The 26,602-nt window shown below is 44.1% G+C and overlaps 1 protein-coding gene across 1 annotated transcript in view; it reads left to right on the top strand.

The window, feature by feature from the left end:
• Positions 1 to 437: 437 nt before the first annotated feature.
• Positions 438 to 26,602, top strand: part of CNN3 (calponin 3) — a 44,197-nt gene continuing 18,032 nt past the window's right edge. The window contains exon 1 of the mRNA XM_084851834.1: positions 438 to 615. Within this exon, the coding sequence (XP_084707960.1) occupies positions 559 to 615 (57 nt within the window). The 5' untranslated portion in view covers positions 438 to 558. The remainder of the gene's footprint in view (positions 616 to 26,602) is intronic.

Genomic DNA, 26,602 nt, shown 5'->3' with positions numbered 1-26,602 from the left:
TGCCTGTTAGAGAAATATGACAATGGAACCGATTACCTGGGGAGGTGGTGGGCTCTCCCACGCTGGAGGCGTTCCAGACGAGGCTGGACAGCCACTTGTCAGGGATGCTCTGACCTGCATTCTGCACTGAGCAGGCGGGGACTCGCTGGCCTTGCAGGCCCCTTCCAGCCCAACTGTTCTATGATTCTAGGAGTCCCTCGTCCCTGAGGTAGTTTCGCCGCCCTCGCGGCCCTGAAGGGGACGGCTTTTTCGAGTGAGGCGGGAGGCGACGCCGAGGCCGCCCTCCGGGGCAGGGGCGGGACTAGAACTTTCTGCGGCCGGCAGCGCCGCGGCGGGCTCCCCGTCAGCCAGCCGGGCCCACGTCCCTCCCTCCCTCCCTCCGAGTCCGGCCCGCCCTCGCTCCCTCGCTCGCTCCCCGCCGGCAGGACCGAGCACCCAGTCGAGGAAGGCAGGGGACGCCAGCCAGCCTCACCACCTCCGGCACACGGGCGTACAGCACGCACGCACGCACGCACACCGCCCGGGCACGGACCCCGCCGCGGCGCCGCCACCGCCGCCATGACCCACTTCAACAAGGGCCCCTCGTACGGGCTTTCCGCCGAGGTCAAGAACAAGGTAGGGCTCGGCCGGCGGGGAAGCGGGTTGCGGTTACGGAGCCCGCCCGCCCCGCTGCCGTTCCCGCCCGCCAGCCCGGCCGCTTTGCTGCTGCCACAGAGGAGAGCGGGGTGTGCGTGCGGGGTGAGGGGGAGGCACGAGAAGACGCGGTTGCCCCTTCCCGGGGGAGGAGATGGCGGCGGGGCCGGCGGGAGGAACGGCTTCTCTTTGTGAGAGCGAGGAAGAGCGGCGCCCCTTCAGCCCTTCTTCCCCAGTACTTCCAGGTGATGGAAGCGCCCTTCATATCCCCGCAGCTGACAGCTTCTTTTTGCCTTTCCCCGCCTCCTCCATCACCCCCCCCCCGCCTCACCGTTGTCTGGGTTAAATGGGGGTGGGATAGGTGCGAAATAAAGGCTGGTTTGGGGAAAGGCGACGGTGCCCCTTACACCCCGCTTGTGGAGGACGAGGAGGAGTTCTGTGTATGGACCGTAATCCCCACCTCACACCCTAGTTATAGGGTGCATGACCCTTCCCCATCCCCCTTTCTTGGCCGTAGGAAATGAGGGAGCGTCCCTTCCCCAAGCCCTCGCCTCCTTTGCTTGTAGGGGGAAGTCTTGAGACCGCCTTTCCTTCCTCCTAGGACAAGACGCGACCCCTTGCCCTCCTTGCCTAGATGTACCTGAGGTAAATTACTCACAGGCACTTCCCCCAACCACTCTCTCTTTCTCTTTCACATAAAAGCATTCTTCTTAAGGGGGTTTTCCCACGAGCTAGTTAAGAGTCACACATTTCTTGCAAAAGGGCATGGAAAGGAAAAAAAGAGGGGAGAAAAGAAAACGTCCCACGGATTACACCGAACGCCTCATGTCATCGTTAGTATTCATTTAAAATGTTTCTGCACCGCCCTTCTTCTTAGATATCATGTTGCTTGAGCCCCCAACCTCCTTTTTGGATTATGGAGACTATGAGAGCCTTGCCCACCCAACCCCCCTTTTTTCTGCTTTCAAGTGGGACTGAGAGGGAGGAATTGCTCCCTGCCTGACTTCTCCCCCCGGGTGGCGCATTGGCTTAAGCAACATTTCTCTATTGCAGCCTCCTTTTCCTAGTTCTCTGCCTTTGGTTCCTCACTCTCCCGTCTCCAAATAATGAGGCAGGATTCCTTTCTTTAACTTTGTGAGTGTGTGTGTGTGTGTGTGTCTGTATTTCCTTTCTATTTTGGTAGGAAAGTATTTTTCCCAAAAGGAGGGTAGGGGGACACTTTCCCCCTTGCTTCCCTTCCCTTCCCTTCCCTTCTCTTCCCTTCCCTCCTCATTTCCTCACTGCAGAAGCCAAGGCAATACCAGTCAGGCACTCCCTCTGGCAAATCACTGTGGGACAAACCCAGGTCTGCTGAAGTGAAAGGGGGGGGGGGCAACAAACAAAGAAAGAACATGCTGAGGGTCTGTGGCTTTTGTCAATGTAGTTTTTCATTGCTGATTGTGCCTTCTCAAGTGCTGCTAGGAGAGCAGAGGGGAACTACTGCTGTCTGTACTCCCCCCACCGCTCTTTCTTTCCCGAGTCTGCCTCTAAGACCTGCACTCTTGCTGCTGCTACTTCTGCTGCCTGTGGGACCCACCCAAGCTCCGGAGATGGCGGCAGCAGGGGGAGTGTGAGGTGCTCCCAGCCTACGTGGCTCCAGTCTAGCGCTAGCTAGCGCCAGGCTGGATGGTGTGCTAAGGAATCGATTGATGCACACACTCTTCCTGTCTCTCTTCCTCACTGTCTTCCTTTTCTCCTTGCTTGCAGCATGCTTTCATCTGAACAAGTGTGTGAAGGTAAAACTGCCTTCTCTAAAAAGTACATGATAGCTAGGAAGAAGGTTTAACAAACAAACAAACAAAAAAACAAGCAAAAGCCTAAAGCCAGCAACAACGAATTTAAAAGGCACCAAAACCAAAGGCTGTGTTATTGTAGGGAGACTAGTTTTTGAAACAGAGGTCAGTTTTGAACCATTGTGGCCTAAGGATTGCTAGATTAAAATGCCAACAACTACAAAGTATGCTGTGGAGGTATTAATTTGTTCTCGTAAGGAAAGGATGACTCTTTTAAAATAACATGTGGGTGGGACATCTTGCAATTCCACTGAATGTAGTTTTCCCTGTATCCTGTCCCCCCTGCTTTTCCCTGTAACCTGCCCTCCCTTTTCCTAGCATCCTAGCATAATTTGTGACTCATGTAGTCTTCCCATCCACACCTTAGTCCCATCTTTTAACACCTCCTGCACCTATATTTGATACTATCTCTTAACCTACACATTTCCTGGCCGCTCTTGCATGCAGTCTAATTTTCCCAAACACAGTGATGTACTGATATGGGAATGGAGCCTAAAAATCTCAGGCTTTAAAAAAGTATTTCCATCCCAGACAGAAGTATGAAAAAGGTAGTGAAACTTGGCAAATATACCAGGTCCATCATATTAATTTACGGGACCCATTTGGTCTGGGAAACAGATGAGAAATGCCACCTCTGTCTCCCCTCACCCCGCCCCACTTCCAGCTCAAAGCCCCAGCACATTCCAACCACATTACATCATGGGGTACTGAGGAGAGACCAGCCAATCCGTGTGGGCGTTGTGCACAGAATGCTCATTGTCTCCACGCTGCTGCTCTCAAGTCCAAAGTAGTGGGGAGGAATGGGGGAAGATACACACAAAGGAAACTGCTGCGGCTTGGGCTTTAGTTTCCATTAACTCCTCTGGGAAATAAAGTATTCTAAGACTCTCCCACTCTTCATATAGAAAGCATGCTACTGTGGCACCTCATCCCTAGGCTAAAACGTAGCCACATAATAATGGCAAGGTGACATTTGATACATAGAAAAATGTGAATTTAGCAGTAGCTGAACATTTCATCTTACAAAAAATGCAAGCTTTTGGGGATGGAACAATTCCCCTGTGCTTTTTGTGTTCCAAGTCAGTTTCACTTACTTAGCTGGATTTTTGTCCCAGTATGTATTTTTAAGTCTCACGTATGTGTATGTTTCATTTTAAGTAAGTCCCAGTGATTTCAGTGGGGCTTTGAAGTAAGGGTAAATAGGATTGCATACTAAATGTGGTGCCACAGGCTCTTGTTGAATTTTGTGTTATATTTGCTATGTTCATCTTGGCTTTTCCATCTGTTTATTAAGATTATGCTTTTCTGATCTACCTGTTGGAACAGACATAAAACTTGCTCTTTTGATAGATCTGAGCAATATTTTCTGCCTCAAAACTAAAGTGCATAGTGCTCTCTAACAGTATGAATGGACAAAAGTAAAATAGCCATCCCCATTCTTGAACAATGTAGACTTTCTAATCAATTAGTACAACTATTACAGATTTTATTACAGCCTAATTATGCAGAAAGGTACTGTCTTATAGTCATGGAATAATGGGGCCCCATGTTATTGATAGATTGATTGACACCTGTTGAAAAAGAAAACAAGGAGTGTTCAAAGACATTTCTTAAAAAAAACTATTGATACTTCTGTTTCTGGCAACCATGTCATTCGTCTGTTGTTGTTGTTCAGTTGTTAAATCATGTCCGACTCTTCGTGTCCCCATGGACCATAGCATGCCAGTTCCATGGTGTTTTTTTTGACAAGAATACTTGAGTGGGTTACCATTTCCTTCTCCAGTGGACCACATTTCGTCAGAACTCTCCTCCATGACCTGTCCGTCTTGGGTGGCCCTGCACGGCATAGCTTATGGCTTCACTGAGTTACGCAAGCCCCTTCGCCACAACAAGGCAGTGATCCATGAAGGGGCATTGGTCTGTTAGGGACACAAAAAGAAAGAAAGGTGTGCTGTTTTAGATTTTCCTTAAAACAGTTTTAAAGGTGTTGGACACAAGAAATATGGCAGGTGTTAGTCTGTTATATGTAAACATGCAGAAAACATTTCCTCAGATACACAATATTTATAATGATTATTTATATTCCATCTTTTCAACAGAAAAACTCAAGGCAGGTAACAAAAGAAACATGAAATACACATGGGTCAAGCAGGTTAATGGAAGAGGCCTTACTGTCTCTTCCTCCTCTCCTGCAGAGTGGCTGGCTGCAGATGGCGAGCCAGGTGGCAGTTGGTCTGAGTCAAGCTAGCCAAAGGAAAGTGTCTCACTTTTTCCCTTCCCTTCCGTTAAGCTGAAGAGTGATGGAGTCCAAGAGTGGATCGGCCAGGTGGCTGTTTGCCTGGGCAGGTCAATGGAAAGGGCTCTTTCCTTCTAATTCTGTAGATTCTTTGCTGTTCAGTCACTGACCTGTTTTCTGTAGTAGAATGTTTAATTATTGTGGCTTGAGAGTTCAGTACCTCTTTTAAGTACAATGCTGCTATAACATAATTTGTTCAAGAATTTTGGAGCATCTGTACACAAGATCATAGCACAATTATAATGGTCTTGGTCATGTGCCGTAGGATTGTTTTGACTTTTTGCCCTTTGAATAGTACCTGTGTATGTCATTACACGAACTGCTATTGAAACTTCTCTGATATTCAAAAGCAGGCATGATAACCTGCTGTTCAAGAAACAGAAGTCCAAAGCCCCTTTGGGTACCCAGAGCTTGTTGTACCACTCTGTGAACCTAGGCCAATGTATCTAGGACTAGGGTACCTTGTCATATGCTTTGTGCAAAGAAGCTATTCCCATCATAGGTGGCTTTTAGTAGACATTTTGATACACAGGGTCAGCACTACATATTTGCAGAGGCACATTTCCATATTCTCTTATTTTTGCAAAATTTTCATATTCTCTTATTTTTGCAATTATAGTTGCAATATGAACCAACCTTTTACTTCTTTGTTTGTATTTCTACTTTACATATCAATTCTATTTAATAGCCTGTTTGTTTCAGTAGGATTTTTTTCCAAGTGGAGTCTTACACTCGAGTCCTAAATATATTTACTTGGAAGTAAGTTAATTGGATGTTAATGAAACCTATTTCGTGATAAGTGTGCTTAGGATTACAGTCTCAGTGACATTTGTCCTTTTGTTAGCTTTCTAATTTCCATGTTTATGGACCTTATTCAAGCATTATTCTTTTATAGTTAACTACTAATAAGAAAATTGCAATAACTTTTAAAGTGCTATAAATCTTGATCCTCCTCAGTGGTGTAGTGGTATGTTTTGAAGGGCAGGCACTCATCACAACAGTCCGCATAGCCACAGCCCCAAGGAAAGTCCAAAATGCAGGAAGCTGTGTTTCTCTATATATGTGTGTGCATGTGCATTATGTAGAAATGTGTAAACATACCCACGTACCCAATGAGCAGCATAATACCCAGTGTATTAGGATAATAGAATAGTGAACTGGGAAAGGGCAGTGTACAGGCTAACATACTGGACTTCAGCTGGAGACACCTGAGTTCGCACAAGAAAAGAAAGAGAGGGACATAACACATCCCCAAACAGCATAAGATCACCAGCTCAAGATTTTCCAGGAGTTCCTTTTCCCAACACCATTTGATCTCAAAGCCAACAAACCTGTTCTAGCAGTTTTCATTTCCACCAGGAGCAGGTCTTCTGTAATGGCTTTTAATTGCCCATTCAAGCCCAAGCCACCCCAAAATACTTTGCATTCCAGCTGGGATAGCTCACAACAATATATTGTTGCTGGGAAAATCAATTTTTCCCCCAACTACTGTGACTATTGCAGCTAAGTTCAGAGGGAACAGAGCAGTCTGAGAGGGTGGCAGATGACATAATCATCCCTGTTAATAATAAAGTCCTGGTGCTTCAACTCTAGTATCCCTGGCTCCACTACACTACTGATCCTCATAACTTCATAGTTCCGGTATTACAGCTAAGAAAACAATGCTCCACTCCTATGTACACTTATCTGAGAGTAAGCCCTAATGAACACAGTTATTATTTCGGAGTAAATTTATTTCTGTGTAAACATTCACAATGTGCTGCACAACTGAAAGATAACAAATGTTATGTTTTATTCCCTATGTCTCTCTTCCTTGGTTCAAATAATATTTCTCTGACTGTTTTTGAGACCGCACTGAGCTGGTGCTGGCTAAGAAGCAATATGTCTGATGAAGTCTACATTTCAGAGTTGTAATTCAGTTGAAATATTTTTCTGACATCAAGAAACCTTTTTCTGTTCTAAAAGAAGGAGCAAGGAACAAAGCAAGCAGTAAGACAAAGCAAAAGATGACAGAGGAGTTCTTGTTGACACTGGCTGTAGTTGATCTGGGTATATTGAAAGTTATAGTAGTTTTTGGTCTTTTCTATTAAAAATGTGTTACTCCCAGAGCAAGAACCAACTTCCATTCTTCCATCTTACTCTCCATACTTGACTGAAGCAACTCATTTTGAGGCAATATTTCATCCCGAAAGGCTTTTGATTATGCTGGCTTATTTAATATACATAAATGCTACATTGCCCACTGCCTACCATCAAGGTTTGGCTCAGAATCCACTCAGAATCCTGCTGAGCAATAAAGGCAATAAATGTTCGCAATTCTAATGATAATGGTAATTAGTGGAAGAGTAGAAGTTGAGAGGAGTCACAATAGGCCTATCTCTTTGAAATGGTACAGGATTAGAATATGCTTTTCTGCCACCTCCATGAAGGAAAGAATTAAAGATATAGACGCATGCTATTTAAAAATAGACAAAAGGATTTCCTACCCAGCAGTGCTCTACAAATTCACAGGAAAACAGGAAGAGACCATGAAGATATGTGGGAAGTAAGGAACATTCTTCTCTCAGATTCTCGTTAACAGAGAATGAAGTCTAGCTATAAAAAGAGGAGGGCTCTGGATAGGGGTGAATGCTCCTTCCTTGTTCTCCTCGACCTCTCCGCGGCTTTTGATACCGTTGACCACGGTATCCTCCTGGACCGCCTGGAGGGGTTAGGCATTGGAGACACTGTATTGCGGTGGTTCCGGTCCTTCCTCTCCGGCAGGTACCAGAGGGTAGCACTGGGAGAGGAGGTTTCGGACCCGTGGCCACTTACTTGTGGGGTGCCACAGGGTTCCATCCTCTCCCCGATGCTATTTAACATCTATGTGAAGCCACTGGGGGCTATCATCAGGAGGTTTGGGGTGCATCAATATGCGGATGACACGCAGCTCTACCTCTCATTCAAATCTTCACCAAGGTTGGCCGTAGAATCCCTGTCCAAATGTCTGGAGACGGTGAGTGGCTGGATGGGGAGGAATAAGCTGAAGCTGAACCCTGACAAGACCGAGGTACTTTTGGTGGGAGACAAGAGGAGGCTGGGGGATGTTGACCTGGTGTTGAATGGGGTACGGCTACCCTTGAAAGACCAGGTCCACAGCCTGGGGGTCATTTTGGACTCCCAGCTGTCCATGGAGGCTCAGGTGTCAGCTGTGAGCCGGACAGCGCTGTATCAACTCCATCTGATACAGCGGCTGCGCCCCTACCTTCCCAACCATCTGCTCCCATCGGTAGTACATGCCCTGGTCTCCTCTCGTTTAGACTACTGTAATGTGCTCTATGTGGGGTTACCCTTGAAGACGGTTCGGAAGCTGCAGCTGGTACAGAACGCGGCGGCTCGCCTGATTAAAGGCAGCCGCCGGCGAGATCACATCACTCCAGTGCTGAAGGAGTTGCACTGGTTACCAGTTGTTTTCCGGGCCAAATTCAAGGTGTTGGTTTTGACCTTTAAAACCCTATATGGTTCCGGCCCAGCCTATCTTAAGGAGCGCCTCCAGCAACACCAGACAGGCCGCTTAACAAGATCAGCCTCAGATGGCCTTCTCTCTGTCCCATCAGCCAGGACAGCTAGACTGGTGGGGACGAGGGAGAGGGCCTTCTCTGTGGTGGCCCCCACTCTGTGGAACTCCCTCCCTAGGGAACTCCGTCATGCCCCCTCTTTAATGAGCTTCCGTCGTGCATTAAAAACGTGGTTGTTCAGGCAGGCATTTGGGGTGGGTTAGGGTATTTTAAAAAAAAAATTATGGTAAAATTTTATTGTTTTAAATTGTTTTATGGTGGGTTGTACATCGCCCAGAGTGGCTGGGTGACCAGTCAGATGGGCGATTAATAAATTTAATAAAAAAATAAAAAAATAAAAAAATCCCTGCCCCTCTTCACTGCATGTTTGAAGATGTGTTAAACAAGGTAGCTACCACAGCATAATTATTCGCCTTACTCTGGAGCCTGGAATGTTCAGATAGGTTGAAGATAGGACCATGGTATATATGAGACCTATTCATCATAGGTAGCTGCCTTGTAGAGGAAAGACTAAGAGGTAGATATCACTGAGGACTTATGTCACAATAGCAGTTTAGCCATATGAGGGCAATCTATATGCTGAAACAAGTACTATAAATATTTTATTAGATAATATTGAGAGCCTTAATTGAACTATTTGTGGTACATCACAGCACAAGCCTGGCATGGCATACTAGTACTGATGAGATTGTCCACTGCCCAGGAAATTACAACTTCTACATTATGGCCCCAGTCTAGAGGACCACAAGATAAGTTCTATTCAGCGAGGAAGGCTTTAGATATATTAATTTTAAAAATCCCCATATGACATGGCAAACTGCTTTTGAAATTTAGGGATATTTTTAAAAGCAGTTTGTAATTCAGCATAAAGTGTTCTGAATAACTTTTTAAAATAACACCCCATTTTTTAGGCAATGTGAGCCCTTGAGTGTGCCCAGGCCCCAAAGTTTCAGACCTATCTGATACATAGCATTGTATCTGGCAGTCTTTAGGCACTGGCTACTACTTCCTCACTGTTAGTGTCATACCCCGCTCAAAAATGTTTTGCTGTGGCTCTAAGAATAGTAGCTCTTCTCCAGTCAGGGGCTATCTGGGCAATATGCATCAGGGTTAACAGTCTTTCAAAACCTACTCTCAACTCCTCTCTTTTCTGTATCCAATGCTGTTATTAGTCCATTGGGATGAAAGGGTGGAGGAGATAGTCCTGACATTTGACTTTGCCCTTTCCACTATGCCTGTTCTCCTAAACTCTGCTGGATCCTCTGCTTTTATTTCTGTTTGACATTTATGTAATATTAATGTTGTACTAGATGCTGTACAGAACACAAAAGTGTCGCAGTCCCTTTCCCAACAGTTGATAGCCTCAATAATATGGATAATGTAGAGTCTGAGAGATTGTTACACATGGATAGCATGGCTATAGTCATGGAGTGTCATGTGGTAGAGGAGAAAAAGATAAGGTAAGGCTATGGTGGTTAAAAAAGAGAGAGGTTATCAGTTCCAGGCTCATGGAGGTTATATCTTCTTTTGTTATTTTAGAATAATCAAATAATTCTAAAATATGATAAAACATTTGTTATTTATATATACAATATGTTATTTATATATTTATATAAATTACAACAAAGAAACATTCAGGAAAAGTAAAAAAAGAAAGAAGGGGTTGAGAGCAAAGGTTGGGGACAGAGAAGGAGAATTGTATGTTTCAGAGACTTTCCATTTAAAAATGAGTTACAGTTTTCATTGCTTTCATGAGTTAAAATTTCTTTGTGGCAAACAAAAAAACACCTGACATTACAGCAGATAGCTTTATAGGCATCTTATATTGCAAATTAGGTGGTATTTCCTTAGAAACCCCAATTTTTTTCTGAGGAAGAAGTGATGTAATGTTGTGTGATCAAGCAGCAGAGTTTTTCAAAATAATTCTGTCTTCACTCTTTTAATGTACTGCATCATAGGGATGATAGGTAAAAGAGGTTAAACATTCATTTGCTAACTGTGTATGGATATTTCTACCTCATCTATCCCAAGAGAGTGCACAACACTCTAGCTGGATCCATATGTTTAAGTATCTTGGATTTCAGTGATGTGTAATAGTATATCAGTTCATATTGTAACTTAGTTTAATTCACATGAATTTGTATGTTACAACTGAAGTGTTTGGCTTGACTGGCTATAATATATAAGACCAAATGCCAAATGTATCTCTGTAGAGTTGGAGTGGAATTAAAGACTGGTGGCCCACTTCATCCATATTATAACATACAACAAATGAAGAGGATCAGTGCGCATAGTAGATACATTGATGTATTCAGAAGGTGGTGCTAGGAAATTTCAGCTCCATATCCCATGGCATTTGGTTGGTAGAGTAACAAAGAGATTTCCCATGCTTTTTAACATCTACACGAAGCTGCTGGTGGATGTTGTCCAGAGATTTGAAGTATGGTGCCGTCAGTATGCTGATGACACCCAGGTGTTATCTCTTCTTTCCATCAAATCCCAGAGATACTGCAGGTGTTCAGAACTGAGATCTGGTCAGAACAGGACTGGATAAGGGTGAACAAGCAGAAACTTAATCCAGACAAGATGGATGGTTTTGTGATCAGGAATAGGTGTACAGATTATGTTGGATGGGGTTGCTTTCCCCTTAAAGTTCAAGCATTCCGTTTAGGTATATGCTTGTATTCTGGGCTGTTTCTTGTTACACAGGTGGTAGCTATGGCCAAGAATGCATTTTACCAGTTTAGGATAGTGTGCCAGATGGGCCTGTTCCTGGAGAAAACAATCTAGCACAGTGTGCCATGCCATAATCAAATCCAGGTTTGTACTGTTTTCTATGTGGGGCTGCCTTTGAACAGTGCATGGGAAACTGGTTGGTACAGAATGCAGCCACCCAGTTCATTATCTGGAGCAGACTGCATGAAAGATATCAGGGCTTGTCCCAGATATTTTGCTGACTGAGGAAGAGGAACTAATGGTCCCTCTTCCCCCAGTCAAGGTACATAGTACCCAAGACCAGCCAAGGTATTTTGGTAATGGAAGCAGAAAAACTCACAAGCACCTTTCCCCCTCCCTGACAGTAAAATCTAATACATTAAGGGTGCAATCCTATGGCTGCTAGTCAGCAGCTAGATGGCCATAGGATAGGTTAGTTCCCTGAGAATCAACCTTCACTCCCTCCTGCACTGCCTTGTAGGCAGTGCGGAATGGCCCCACGCTCAGAAGAGGAGTGCGGAGGGGTGAAAACGGGGCATTCCTGGGAGCGTGCCAGGGCGGGGAATTCAGAAACACTGGTATGACACATCCATTGTGTTGTCCAGCTCCTCCTTCCCCTGCTCTGACTTCCCATGGCTAGACAGTCGACATTGTCGGGTGGCTGAAATACAGGGGGGCTGAAGCGCAGAGGGGATGATCCCTTCCATGCATCTCCTGCCTTGCATTGGATAGGCGGTCACCTCTGAGTTCAGAGGCGGCTGCCTATCCCAGTAGGATTGCACCCTCCATCACTAACAATTTGCTGACCTTTCATGACACCCCAGATCGGTTGGCTGATCTCACTCTGCCTAATGGTAGGACTGGTGGTGGCCTCAGTTCATGTGGAGAGAGCAGATCCCATAGCAATGTGTCTAGAGAGTTTTCCCAGGTCAAAATCCGTAGTGTCTGATTGCATCAACATTCTTTAAAATACAATAAAGCTGAAGTCCTAAACACACTTACCTGGCAGTAAGTCTAATTGGACTCAGTGGGACTTACTTCTGAATAGACTTGTATAGGACTGTGCTGTGAGTCTGCCTCCAAAATTAATGCAAAAAGTGGTGTGAGAAGCAGTCTGAAATGCTGTGTTAATATAAATCAGCATGTCAGAACCCCCAAAACTCTCATTTGGCTATTCCCCAAGAGCTACCACTACAGAAGGGCAGTTCTGTGTAGACCTTTCAAGCCTCATCTTGTAGGAACTCCCTCAAGTAGCATTTTCAGATTATTATTCTGTCAAAATAACACAAGTTGCCATAGCATACTACATTTTGGCCAACTCTCCCACATCTTTAGGCAGCTCTCATGGAATAAATAACCATCTTCTTTAGTCCCCAAAGTTCAAATGAAGACCAACTTCTTTAATTGTTTTATTCTTTGAAATAGCAAATCCTAACCCCACCAATAACTCTCTCCCATGTAGGACTTCACTGAAGTACCTGGCTGTCATTCCAGGGATGTTTTGACCACATTTTCTTCCATGTTTTTCTCCAGTAGTGGGAGACCCTGATGCAAGCACCTCAGTGTGGGCCAGATGCCATGTCAGCCATGGTGGGCACTGCATTATGGGCAGTGGAAGGGGGACCTTAATAGTGATGGGTGATAGTAGTTCATTTCTGCCTGCCTGCCTCATAACCACAGGAAGGGACCATCAAGCTGAAATTTCTTCTTTGATGCAAGAAGTAGGGACTGAAACTCCTGTCAAAGCAACCAAGTCTGACTCTTGCTGCTGCTGTGCCTCCTCCTGCTGCTGCTGCTATGGTGTAGCTGCCACTTGCTGTGCCTTCTCCTATGGTGCTGCTGTGGTGATGGAACAATGACAACCAGCTGGACTGAAGTGTGGCAGCTGCTTCTCTTAGACTGAAGCAGCTGCCACATTTCAAGCCAAGTTAAAGGTGGGTGCTCCCAGTCAGCATCCCCAGTCAGCATAGCTAATGTCCTGCTGGCTGGGAATGATGAGAATTGTGGTCCAACACATCTGGAGAGCACCAGTTTGGGGAAGGCTGCTCTAAATATTCAGTGATCAAGATATGTGAAAGCCTGTTCCCTTCCCTATGAACTTACCTGCACTCTAAGATCTTCCTCAGAGGCCCTGCTGTATGTGCCCTCTCTGCCCCTAAGGTGTGGTGGGTGGCAGCACCAAGTAGGACTTTTATAGCAGCTATGCCAGTATTGTGGAAGTCTTTCCTAAGGATGGTTACATTGGTCCTTCCCTGGTGGGTTTCAGATGTGTGGGAAAGATGTTAAATGTCTTCTGGTGGGCTTTTGGGAATCTGTGATTGCTTCTGCTCTTTGTTTATTGCTGCTGGTGGCTTGATGCTACCCTGATCTTGCTGCTATTTTATTTTGGGTTTTTGTTGTTGTTTTTTAATTGGATTTTGAATGGTTTAGTTAGCCACCTTGTCGATTCTTGAATGGAAAGGCAGAAGGTAAATATTTTAATTAATAATTTAAAAGTAGCAGCTATATATGTAGTGGAAATGTAGGTTTGAATCAAATGGTGTCCTTCCATCAGCGGAACAGAAACTGTTGATGGAAGGGATCCCCGCCCCATGACAGCCCTATCCAAATTTTCCTCGGCAGCCCCATCCAACTGGGACAATCCAGAGCAGATTTGGTAGGGGCAGAGGACTGTGGCGGGGAGGAGAGGATGGGGAACTCCTGTTGTGCAATGTTGGATTTAAGCTATACACAAATAAAGCATCATAGGAGAAGAAAACTGATTGAACAAGATAATGCAGACTTGTGTAACCAACAGTAATGTGTCCCACCATGTATGGTATAGCCTATGGGTGGCTTAGTAAGCCTTCTGGTTTCACTGCCTGCTTGGAAATGCAGGAATATGGTGTTTGTTACTCATTGGCAGGATATGTGATTATTGTGGCTCCTGGGCTGCATTTGGCTCAGTGGGTCACAAGTTGTGCAGGCCTGAGATAATGTATAAGTATAAGCATATTTCATATAACATCAGTTGAGGGAGGAGACCAATATTTAATCATGTAGTTACAATCAAGATGGATATGTTATGATTGCGTGCAGTAGTATTCTCTGGGTGCATTTGCTGGTGCACATGCATGTTGAAATAACCACATTTGATTTCACATAGACCATGTCTGTGATAGCTTCTTTGAGCTGTTGACAAAGCTGTAGGATCTCCCTGATACATTTACTTCTGAATAGAAGAATTATCCATCTTGACCTGGTTCTCTCTGAGGAGTCCTCCTCAAACTGTTCATGCTACTCATTTATCCTGGACTCCTCTGGAATGTTGTAAATTAGTGCATGTGCTGCCAGTTGTCATACTTTCAGTTCAGTAAACCAGTATTTTTCATTGGTATCAAGGATTTGAGTGGAGAGTCTGGAAATGAACATAATATGCAGAAATGTGACATGTAGGGCCACGTCTGTGACTTAATACTACTTACATAGTCAGTCTTGCTTTTCAACAGGAGCTGAATTATGCATTACTATTACAGATAGAAACAGTAGGAATTCTGAATGAATAAAGCATATTCCGCCTTCCACCTAGTAGCCCATTTCCACTCTTTCTATCACAAAAGCGTATTTAAAGAACCATTCCTGTTCCTGACCGACGCCCATGCATCATGTTCTGTGCAAGAGGCCTAGAGTGCTCCTGTTTGATTCCCTTATGTCCCCTATGGCACCATCCACAGATGTTGAAAGTACACATCCTTAATTCTGTTCGTAAATGTTAGTGACAGAGTGATCAGCATGATGTAGAAGTGAGATATATTTGTACTACTCTCTCTGTAATGCATATTCTCTCACCACAGAGCTAATATAGGGTGGCAAAGATTTACTTTCTGCCCACCCCTGCCCTAGGTGAATCCTGTGGTCTGTCTTGCACCCATTGAGGCTAATCTAATCATGCCTGTGTAAATCTTCCTGCATTCCATCTGAAGTCTGTTAAAACAGCAGAGTCTTCCCTCCCCACACACTTTGCTTAATATCCAGTCTGATGCAGAGTTCTGAACAACTTAGCTTGCTTATGACTTTATGACATTTTGACTGACCCTAATAAAGGAATTGCCCTGCTGTATTTTCTGGGGGTTTTCCTGTGGACCAATAGGAAAAATACATTTTTGTGTCATTTACCCAAAGTTATTCTGTGTTTCGTATTTGCTTAGCACTTTCTTCCTCCTTCAGTATGATTTAATTTCCTGTGGAGACTGGTGGTATCACCAAATCTTGAGGGCAACCTCCACCAACATCCATTCTCTCATCATTTATACAGGTGGGATTAAGAGGTCAGCTGGAACCATTCATTTAATTTTGCATTTCCCAGAGAAACTTAGTTACACTGGTATATCAACCCCAGTTTCGCTTAGCCTATCAAGTTGTCAGCATGTGTGGGAGATTTCTAGTTAATTAAATTGAGCTCATCATTCTTCTTAGATATAAAAGAACTTAATCTTTCTAAAGGAAAAGACTGTATAACTAAAACTTTGGAACTGCTCTATCAGTAATAGACACTGAGACTTCTCTTGGGTGGATGGTTTCAAGAATGTAGCCAAAATTGCACTGCATATTCAAAGAAAGTTTTAGTTGAAAGAAGGAATTGTGATCTACTGGGATTCTTCAAGATTGCTACACTATTTTCATTGTTTATTTGGCCAGTCCACCAGAATATTGCTGAAACTTTTCTTATTATTAGATAGCATGCCAAGTTTGTTCAAGTGGAAATTAAATTGTGCCAATATCTGGCTGTTGTGATTTGCTTATTTTATTTGTCCTTGATTATTTCATTGTTCTTGGGCTGATCTTTGTGTGCAGTACATATATGTGACTGCAGCAAAATAGAAAAATAGAAACAATAACAATATAAACAAAGTGACAATGAGATAACAAATAGCACAATATGTTACTTATGAGTAAATTTATTCAATGAGCAGAACAGCAACACACCATTGCACTACTGATTTTCTCCTCCAGTTTCACAGCAGCATGATTTATTTAATTTATTTGTTCTGTTGCTTGAAGTATGGAGGAAAATCCCTTTATTGCAGGACAGTTACTGCCTTTGTAATGAGGCATTAATTTTCTCTGGGACAAAATTTGGCACAGAGACAGACTTAAACCAGAATGTGTTGCAGTCCCTCCCTGCTATTTATGGTGTGGTCTGGGATATGTCACAATTTCAGATAGTATAGATGTTCTGGTGCTGTATACAACAGTTTAATTTGTGACTTTAACCCTCCTTCAGTAGAAAAAATGACTGTTCCAATCCAGTATCGTGGCCAAATGTACCCTAAGAAAGTCATATAAATAAAATACCTGGTGAAAGTTATTAAGCATGACATCCATTTGCAAGTTAAAAAAAACCAGGCCTTTATTGAGACCAACTTTGTTCCAGTAAAACAAAATAGTTACACATAAGTAATTGGAGTCAACAATGCTCCACAATGTGAAGTACAAATACTTACACAAACAGTATGTGAGGTATAACTGATTCCACAGTTTTTTAAACAACCCCTCTTAAGCATATTGTGCCATTAACATACTTATAATTTTAACAGTTGCACAAGTATAATAGTGCAATAATCATGCACTGTAAATTACCAGTAACAACAACAAATCTCACAGACCTTGCAACCATAGTACATGCTACCTCAGCAACCTATGCACAATCACCGCATTTCATAACCGCATGAGTAGGATAGACAAAGTGGTTACATGAAGTCATTGTGTCAGCCATAGAGATGACACCTTCCCCTTTCCTTGGTGTCAGCAGTGGCAGGCCCTACCAGTTTTGAGGCTTCCCTCTATTGACATCCCAGGAAGCTGGGCTTTTCTAGAAACAAGTCTACTAGGAAGTGACATATTTTGGGATATTCACACCCCTGTGAGTTGTTCAGCCTCAAACAAACAATGTAGGCCAGGGATCCCCAACCTTTTTGGACCCAAGGGCACATTTGGGAATTTGAGAAACTGCTGGGGCACCACTACAAAATGCTTAAGCAGTGTGTCACTGCTTTGGTGTCTACCTATCACACCTATGGATTTTAGGCTGTATCTTATTCAGCAAAAATATTTGTTTCTTGTCTATTGAACACCACAACGTCTCTTTAATATGGGATTGTCTAATTCAGCTAATAGCTGGCAGTGCAATACAACTAATGCTTCTTTTAAACCTATGTTTTGGCAATGTCCAGTAGTTGCTTCTTTTTGGGAGGAGGGATCATACAGATAAATTTTGTACCAGAACAGTCTAATATTCAGTGATACACATGCTTTTTAAAATTATTTACCTGCTTCATGGAAATTGTCAAATGGTCAGCATAAATGGATTCTCTGCACCCTTTTGACAGCTAAAAGACTGATATTACAACACTGGAAAGATAAACACTCACCTGCTATAATGCAATGGATTGAGGACCTCACAACGTTTTCAATATTTGAATGAATGGCATATAGACGCCACCTTCAAATCGATACTTATTTGGATATTTGGTCTGCTTTTGTTGAAGCCTATGTATAATTGCTAGAAAGTTGTATGCATTTCATATGTATTCATTGTTGAGGATATATACAAATCCATGTATGTATATTAAAAATATAGGTGGGGGAGTTTTGCAGGTGCCCACATGCACTATATTGGAGACCATTCATGGGCACCATTGGAGGTGCCTGTGGGCGCCATGGCATTGGGGACCCCTAATGTAGGCATTTAAATTGGTAATGTCCGCTATATTTGAAAAAAAACACACCATTAGCCACCATCTATTTTCATATTTACAGTACACTGCTCAAAGGATTTTCTGTTATGGGGCAGCATACAAATGTCATTTATAATAAATAAATACACATGTTTGGAAGGGTACTCAGTGACCATCTGCTCACAGGTGCCCATGCCACCTTTGTCCTGTTATAATAATGAATTATTTCAGGCTTGCAATTGTAGTCTGACTAGGGATGTATGAAACGACTTACCTGTTTCGTTTCGTAACATCTGCGGTAGGGGGGAGGCGCTCCGTCCCTCCCCCTGAAATCCTCGCTGGCTGGCTCTGCTCTGCGGCGCCTCCACGGAGCCGCTGGCCAGGGCTGCCCGCAGCAATATCTGGCTGCTGCTGGGCTGCGCAGGGATGCAACTGGCGGCCGCCATAGCCACCGCCATTTGCGTTCCCTTTTTTTGCCGTGATAGGCTGCGTAAATATTTACGTAGCCTATCACGGCCTCTGCAGGGACACAAATGGCATCCCTGTGTTAGCCGTGATAGGCTACGTAAGTATTTACGTAGCCTATCATTGCGAAAAATCATGAAGCAAATGGCGGCCACAGATGCAGCTGCCATTCGCAAAGCAGTGCGAACGGCACCAGGTAGGTGCTCTGTTTCGCATGCCTTTTGCGGAGGGGGGGCGGGGGGGCTTTGTTCCGCCACAGATTTGGGGGGGCTGAATGCACTGACATTCGGCCTCACTGAGGTCCATGGCAGAATTCTCCGCCATCCCTAAGTCTGACATGTCTACATCTTTATGCACTGCAGAAAGGAGAATGATTGCCATTTCTTTGGTACATAACTAACAGCTGTCAAATCTTTTTGAAAACCCCAAATGCTTTTCACACATCTGTATTCATGGGCAAGGAACATTACAGAATTTCTTGTTGTTGCCGTTTTTCTGATGTGCCTGTTAGAGCCAGGTTTTCCTTAGCACCTAGCTAGTGATACACTGGTGAAAAAGTTATCAGTTGTTACAGTTCATCGGGGACTCCAAAAATTAGTTTATCAACCACTGCCTGGCCTAGATTTTGAGCTGCTGGAGCACCCTTATATATGTCAGCATCATAAACATAAACACTGTTAGAATTTTATGTCATTCTTTGTGGGTTTGGATGACGAATACTGACTTATTGGCACCTTCCACTGAATGACACTAATTGTTTATCAGTTGTAACATTCTTTTATGGTACAAAGCAGTGAAAAAGTCTCACACTTGGAGCTAAAATGGGCCAAAAAGCTGGATTAATATGTTTGGAACAAAAAGATAGCTATGATGAAAAAAAAAGTTTTGCTGGGTCATGAAAAGGTTCTAACAGGGTAAAAATGTGTTGTTGTTGTTTTAATGCAGGTTTGTTAATGGGTTTTGTAAACCTGTGGGGTAATATTGACCCCTGCTACCATTTGTGGTGATGTTAAGCAAAGTGAATAATTTGCTTATTATGAAAGCAGACAAAATGTAATTTTTCACCCTCTATGCTCCTTGCTCACATGAAATGGACACAACAGGTTCTAGACTAACCATCCGTAAACATGATGAGCACCTAATAAATTTAAACAGCATTTGACAGGGATCACTTTAATGTCTTGCAGCAAATAAATAAATAAGAAATAAAGTGGATGGTTTTTCAGTTGTTCCAGTGATCCCAATAAGGGTAGAATTAACCCCCAAAGTCATACAAGTCAAAACATTGATTTTTTTGTTTTAAAAATCACTAAAAATGAGCCCTCCCCCCGAAAGGCCACATGGCATTTATCGCCACATCATGGCTGAAGACTACCTGCAGTATAGAGTTGTGAAAGACTGACACAAAAGTTTTATACATTTTTCAGTACTGTCAGGTTGTTATTGACCCCATCTGTTGGCAGAGGGTTAAAGAAAAGAAAAACAGGTGTAAACACTTCATAGTATGTGTTATATACTTAGAGGAAACCAGTTTCTTAAAAATGAACAGCTAGACTAAAATATAGCAATTTTCGAGTAGCTAGAGAGCAAACAAACCTGTGTGGAATAATCTCTTCAATGTGTTAAACCACTAATTACCTATCATTGTGTACTAATTGCAACTGTATGCACAACACAGCAGTTAATCCAAGCAATTTGCCATCCCTCTTGGCTTTCAGCCTGGCAGAATAATGTTTTAGTTAACGCCCATATGGTCCACCAGGTTTGTGATAAGATCCTTGTGTACCTTCCTGAATGCTTTATTTATCTTCAGAGGTCTTCATCCACATGGCCAAGTGACATTGTTTTACACCCGCACATCTCTCCTGAAATGCTGCTCTGGGGGGCTGGTGGACACCCCTCCCCCGGAGCAATATGAAGGGTGACTCGGGGGTTGCAGAGGGAAGGGGCAATTGGTGAAGATTGGAGAATATGTTAAGCCTAGAGTAGTGTATTCTCACTAGAGAATATGTTAAGCCTAGTGTAGTGTTTTGGTTAAGACATTGGGCTGGATGCAGATTGGCCATTCCATAAACAGAAGGCTTTTTCCATTCACAGAAGACCCTGGGACCCAGCATAGGCTCCCCATTGGAGGAAGGAGATGGGGGCAATCTTCACCAATTAACGTAGCCTATCACAGCTAGATTTGCAAAGTCAGCCGTGATAGGCTACGTTAATTGTCACGTAGCCTATCACGGGTGACTTAAAAAAAAAAAAAAGCACGTACGCAAATGGCGGCACCCATAGGGAGCCGCCATTCGCGTTCCTTATTTGGTCCCTGTAGTCTACGTAAAGATTTACGTAGACTATGGCGAAAATAAGGGCAACGCTATTTGCGTTGTCCTTATTTTCGCCATAGTCTACATAGATCTTTACGTAGACTACAGGGACCAAATAAGGAACGTGAATGGCGGCTCCCTATGGGGGCCGCCATTAGCCGTACGCGCTTTTTTTTTTTTTTAAGTCACCCGTGATAGGCTACGTGACGATTAACGTAGCCTATCACAGCTGACTTTGCAAATCTAGCCGTGATAGGCTATGTTAATTGTTACGTAGCCTATCACAGGGGCGTTTGTGTTTTTTTTTACTTTTCTTGTAATGGCGGCGGCAGCAGCCGGTCAAAAGACCGGCTGCCGCCCCCGCCCCTGACAAAGACCTGCTGAACCACCGCTGGGACCCGCCGCCGGGAGGGACATTCGTGAAAGGTAAGTCCCATCCCGGGGGCGGGGGCAGGGGGGCGGAGAATTTCTCCCCGAACAACCTTCGGAGGACCGAATGCGTTGGCACTCGGCCCCCCGAAGTTTCGGGGAGAAATTCTCCCCCATCCCTATAAAGAACACATTTTACTTGTAGCTGCTCTCTGTTTTTCCTGTTTAGCCATGTAAGCAGCTACAGCAGAAACTTCAAAGAAACCTGTGGCTGCATGCATAATTTTCTGCCATGTGCCTATAGTTTTGGTGGATTTGTTGATTTCAGCCACTGGCAATATAATACTGTAATGTTTTTCATTCGCGAATAAATGCACTGGAAAGTCAAATTTAAAAACAGATTACCTCATTGATTACAACTGGGAGTCTGGTTCTGTGGATTAGTTTAAACTGCAGCAGCACTAGAAATGACTTGGTTCCCTGAATCTAAAGCTCAGTCTTGCTGCCTAGTAAGGGAGCCAGAGCTGGCTAGATGCCACACAACAGGGGCAGCTCTGCCCCACTGAAGTTCTACATAAATGTCCTGGCACATCACAGCTGTTCTTTGCAGTTTTCAGACCTCTTCCCATCTCCAATGTCTCTTTTAGAAGCAACACTCCTTCCTACAAAATAAACTTACATTGTAAAATAGCAAAATGTAATTATAAATGTTTTATTGCTTCAAATATTACATAGTAATATATTTCATTCTCTTTGTTTTATTATGTAGCTCATGCATCAGTTCATCCCATAGCATTGTGGGAAGAAACAATACTTATTTATTTATTTCATTTCATTTCTATACCGCCCAATAGCCGACGCTCTCTGGGCGGTTCACGAAAATTAAAACCAAAAAGCACACAGTAAAACAATATAAAATATAAAAACATTAAAACCACAATATAACAATACAACCAGAACAAAACCTAGCAGCAATGCAGAGATTTAAAATACAGATTTAAAACAGCAAAGCTAAACGTCTAGAAAGCTAAAATGCTAAAATGCCTGGGAAAATAAAAAGGTCCTCACCTGGCACCAGAAGGAATACAATGTAGGTGCCAGGCAAACCTCACTAGGGAGTTCATTCCACAGCTGGAGTGCCACAGCAGAAAAGGCCCTCCTCCTAGTAACCACCTGCCTCACTTCCTTTGGCAGAGACTCATGGAGAAGGGCCGCTGCGGATGATCTTAAGGTCCAGGCAGGCACATATGGGAGGAGGCGATCCTTCAGATAACCTGGCCCCCAGCCATTAAGGGCTTTGAGTGTTAATACCAGCACTTTGAATTGGGCCTAGAGATGGACTGGCAGCCAGTGCAGCTGGAAAACTACTGGCGTAATATGAGCTTGTTGGCCAGTCCCTGTTAACAATCTTGCTGCCCTATTTTGGACCAGCTGAAGTTTACGGACCATTTTCAAAGGCAGCCCCATGTATAACGTATTACATTAATCTAGATGAGAAGTTATCAGAGCATGGATAACTGTAGCTAGGCTATCTCTGTCCAGATAAGGTTGGTATACCAGCCAAGCTGTTAAAAAGTGCTCTGTGCCACTGAGTTCACCTGTGCCTCAAGTGACAGTTCTGGGTCCAAGAGCACCGCTAAACTACGAACGTGATCCTTTAGGGGGAGTGCAACCCCCTCCAGAACAGGTTGAATATCACCTAGCCAGGCAGACGAACCACCCACTAACAGTACCTCCATCTTGTCTGGATTGAGTTTCAATTTATTGGCCCTCATCCAGTCCATTACCGTGCCCAGACACTGATTCAGAACAGCCACTGCCTCACCTGGGTTTAATGAGAAAGAGAGGTAGAGCTGGGTGTCATCTGCATATTGATGGCACTTCAGCCCACACTTCTGGATAACCTCCCCCAGCGTTTTCATGTAGATGCTAAACAGCATGGGGGATAAAATAGAGCCCTGTGGAACCCCATGGCACAATTGCCATGGCACAGAGCAATAATCCCCCAGCACCACCATCTGGAATAGGCCATCCAAGTAGGAGCAGAACCACCGCAGTGCAGTGCCTCCAACTCCCAACCCAGACAACCTATCCAGCAACCAAGGCAGTTTCCTTTCCAAAACCAGGCCTGAAACCCGATTGAAATGGATCTAGATAATCCATTTCGTTCAAGAGTGCCTGGAGCTGCCCTGCAACCACCTGCTCAAGCACCTTGCCCAGGAAGGGGATGTTGGCCACTGGCCTTCAATTGTTAACGTCCTCCGGGTCCAGGTTAGGCTTTTTCAGGAGTGGTCTGATTACCGCCTCTTTTAAAGAGGCTAGCACCACTCCCTCTCTCCTGGACCCAGCCAGACATCCCCTCCTTGTTTGATATAATAAGCCATGAAGGGCAAGGGTCAAGCACATAAGTAGTCGATCGGACTTGGCCAAGCACCTTGTCCACATCCTCAGGCCTCAATAACTGAAACTCATCCAATAAAACTGGACCAGACAGTTCTCTGGATGCCTCTACCAATGGAACTGCATTAATCGTGGTGTCCAATTCATGACAAATTTGAGCAACTTTATCTTCAAAGTGCCGTGCAGACTCGTCACAGCGTGCAACTGATGGTTCCACAGTCTCTCTCCCTAGCCCAGAATGTAACAGGCTGCGAACCACTTGGAAAAGCTCCACTGGACGACACTGAGAAGATGCAATGCTGATGGAAAAGAACTGTCTCTTTGCCACCCTCACTGCCACAGAGTAGGCTTGATAATGAGCTCTAACCTGTGTTTGGCCAGGCTCAGCATGAGGTTTCCTCCACCTGCGTTCTAGCTGTCTCCCCTCTTGCTTCATTGCCCTCCGCTCGGATGGTTACCAAGGAGCTGGCTGGGCTCTGCTCAGAGGGAGAGGGTGCTTGAGTGCAATCGTGTCAACCACCTGAGTCATCTCTGCATTCCACAGAGCAACCTGGGCTTCGACAGGCACACCGCCATACCAGCAGGAAAATCCCCCAAAGCCCTCTGGAATCCATCAGAATCCATTAGCCTCCAGGGGCAGACCATTTTAATAGGTCCCCCACCCTTGCAGAGGGGAAAGGCTGCCAAGAATCTAAACCTCAATATGTTCTCCTCCCTATTTCATCCTATTAACTCATTTAATTAAAAGCTGATGGGGTTCCTCTTCTATTACAGCAGACATGTCTGCATATGTGTAACATTAATGAGAGAACAATTTAATTCTATATTTAGGTGCTTTAATTTTATTTCCTCATTTATTCAATCTTGCTTTCCCAAAAATGATTAACTCCTATGTCAGTTCCAGCCCTGCAAGTTGTAGGCCTATTTTCTGGCATCAGTTACAATATTACAACTTGTAGGATTACATACCTGGGTGGGCAACAGTTCCATGGTAGAATAAGTGTTTGCAAGGTCAGAGTAGATGCTTTCCAAGTAATCAGTCTTTGGCATCTCTGATTATACAAAGATCAAGAGTGGTGGGGCTGGTAAAATCTCTCTGCTTGCTGCTGCCAATCAGCAAAGGAAACAGGAGGTAAAACCACCTTTTCAGAAAGGAATCCTGGGGACCACAGGCCTAGAGGCCTGATTTCTGCCCCAGGTAAACTTGTGAAAAGCATTTTTAAAGCTCAAGTTGTTAAATATATAGAAAAACAAGCCTTGATGAGGAAGAATGAGCATAGCTGTAGATTAGCCTTACAAACCTTGGAGTGTCAAATTCTTTTAGAGTGTCTAGCAGAACTTAGGGAAAGTTTATGTATTTTTATATTAATTGTAATGGCTGGTGGCTAATGCAAATACATTTCTATCTTATGGCTATCTTAGGGAAAGTGTCATAAAAATATTATCATTTATTATTATAAAGCTACTTCAGCTGCTATGTTGCAAATAGGGGTTTGTGATATAGCAGTAGGGGTTCACAAATGTGCTTTCCAGGTTGTCAGTGGTGACCATATTTTTTGATCTAGATAGTGTTGTCTGTTGTTTTTCTGAGTGCTGCCAAACTTAGCATGACTGTGGGTATTTTCCTAAGGCTGCAGAAGAGCCGTGGCTTTTATGTCCCTGAAAATGTACTAGTCTTCTCAGAAAGCTGCTTCGGAGTGCCTTTGAAGATCAGTGAGACATTAGAGGCAAGACTTTGTCTTCAACTTGGGGGGAGTTACAATGCCAGTCAAATTTATAGACCACTGCAAGGCAGCTGTATTGCCATCCTAGCCCTAGCATTGCAAGTAGAGAAGAATCATCCAACTCTGCTTCATTTCTATAAAAGACAAGAAGAACAGTATTGTGATAATGATCACATTTCCAAGGGCTCCAGTGTATGCCACATGCTGGAGCTGTTATTATTGTATTATTATTATATTTATTTATATCCCGCCTTTTCCCCAATACTGGGACTCAAGGCGGCCTTACAACGTTAAAACTGCTACAATTAAAACCTATAAATAGAAATAGAAATACAACTGTATAAAAGTTAAAAATATAATTAAATCATCAATATTAAAATTGTAAAGATATTAAAACATTAAAAGACAACCAGAACAACAAAAATTTATTTATTCATTTCATTTATGAAAAATGGTATCCAAATGTCACATTTTCCCAGGTCCAGACTAGACCAAAGGCCTGCTGGAAAAAAAAAGTTTTTGCATGCCTATGAAGACATATCAAGGAGGGTGCCACTCTCACCTCCCTGGGAAGGGAGTTCCAGAGCCTTGGGGCAGCCACCGAGAAGGCCCTCTCTCACGTTCCCACCAGGCATGCCTGTGATGATGGCAGGATGGCAAGAAGGGCTTCCCCTGAAGATCTCAGGGCACGAGTAGGCTCATAAGGGAGAATATGGTCTTTCAGATAACCTGGACCCAAGCCATATAGGGCTTTATAGGACATAACCAGCACTTTGAATTGTGCCCAGAAACAGACTGGGAGCCAGTGAAGCTGTTTTAACAGCGGAGTTGTATGCTCCCTGTAACCAGCCCCAGTCAGCAGTCTGGCTGCAGTTCCTTGAACCACCTGAAGTTTCCGAACACTCTTCTGAGGCAGCCCCACGTAGACTGTGTTACAGTAATCCAAACAGGATGTAACTAAGGCATGTGTCACTGTGGCCAAGTCAGACATCTCAAGGAACGGGCGCAGCTGGCACACTAGCTTTAACTGTGCAAATGCACTCCTGGCCATCGCTGAAACCTGGGCATCCAGGCTCAGGGATGAATCCAGAAGTACACCCAAGCTGTGAACCTGTGTCTTCAGGGGGAGTGTAATCCCATCCAGCACAAGCTGTATCCCTATTCCCTGATCTATCTCTCGACTGACCAGGAGCACCTCTGTCTTGTCTGGATTAAGCTTTAATTTGTTTGCCCTCATCCAGTCCATTACTGCTGACAGACACCGGTTCAGCACCCCAACAGCTTCCTTGGAATTAGATGGAAAGGAAAAGCAGAGTTGGGTATCATCAGCGTACTGGTGACACCAAACCCCAAAACTCCAGACAACCTCCCCCAGTGGTTTCATGTATATGTTAAATAGCATGGGGGACAAAACAGAACCCTGAGGGACCCCACAAGCCAATGGCTAGGGAGTTGAACAGGAGTCCCCCAGCACCACCTTCTGGGTCCGCCCCTCCAAGAAGGAATGGAGCCACTGTAAAACAGTGCCTCCAAGTCCCATCCCAGTGAGGCGGCCCAGAAGGATACCATGGTCGATG

Source organism: Heloderma suspectum, chromosome 4 (assembly GCF_057233095.1).
Source record: "Heloderma suspectum isolate Gila_16-S chromosome 4, 16-S_ref, whole genome shotgun sequence".
NCBI classification, from domain to species: Eukaryota; Metazoa; Chordata; class Lepidosauria; order Squamata; family Helodermatidae; genus Heloderma; species Heloderma suspectum.
Note: the sequence above shows the minus strand (reverse complement) of the source record. Positions and strands in the feature narration are given on the sequence as shown.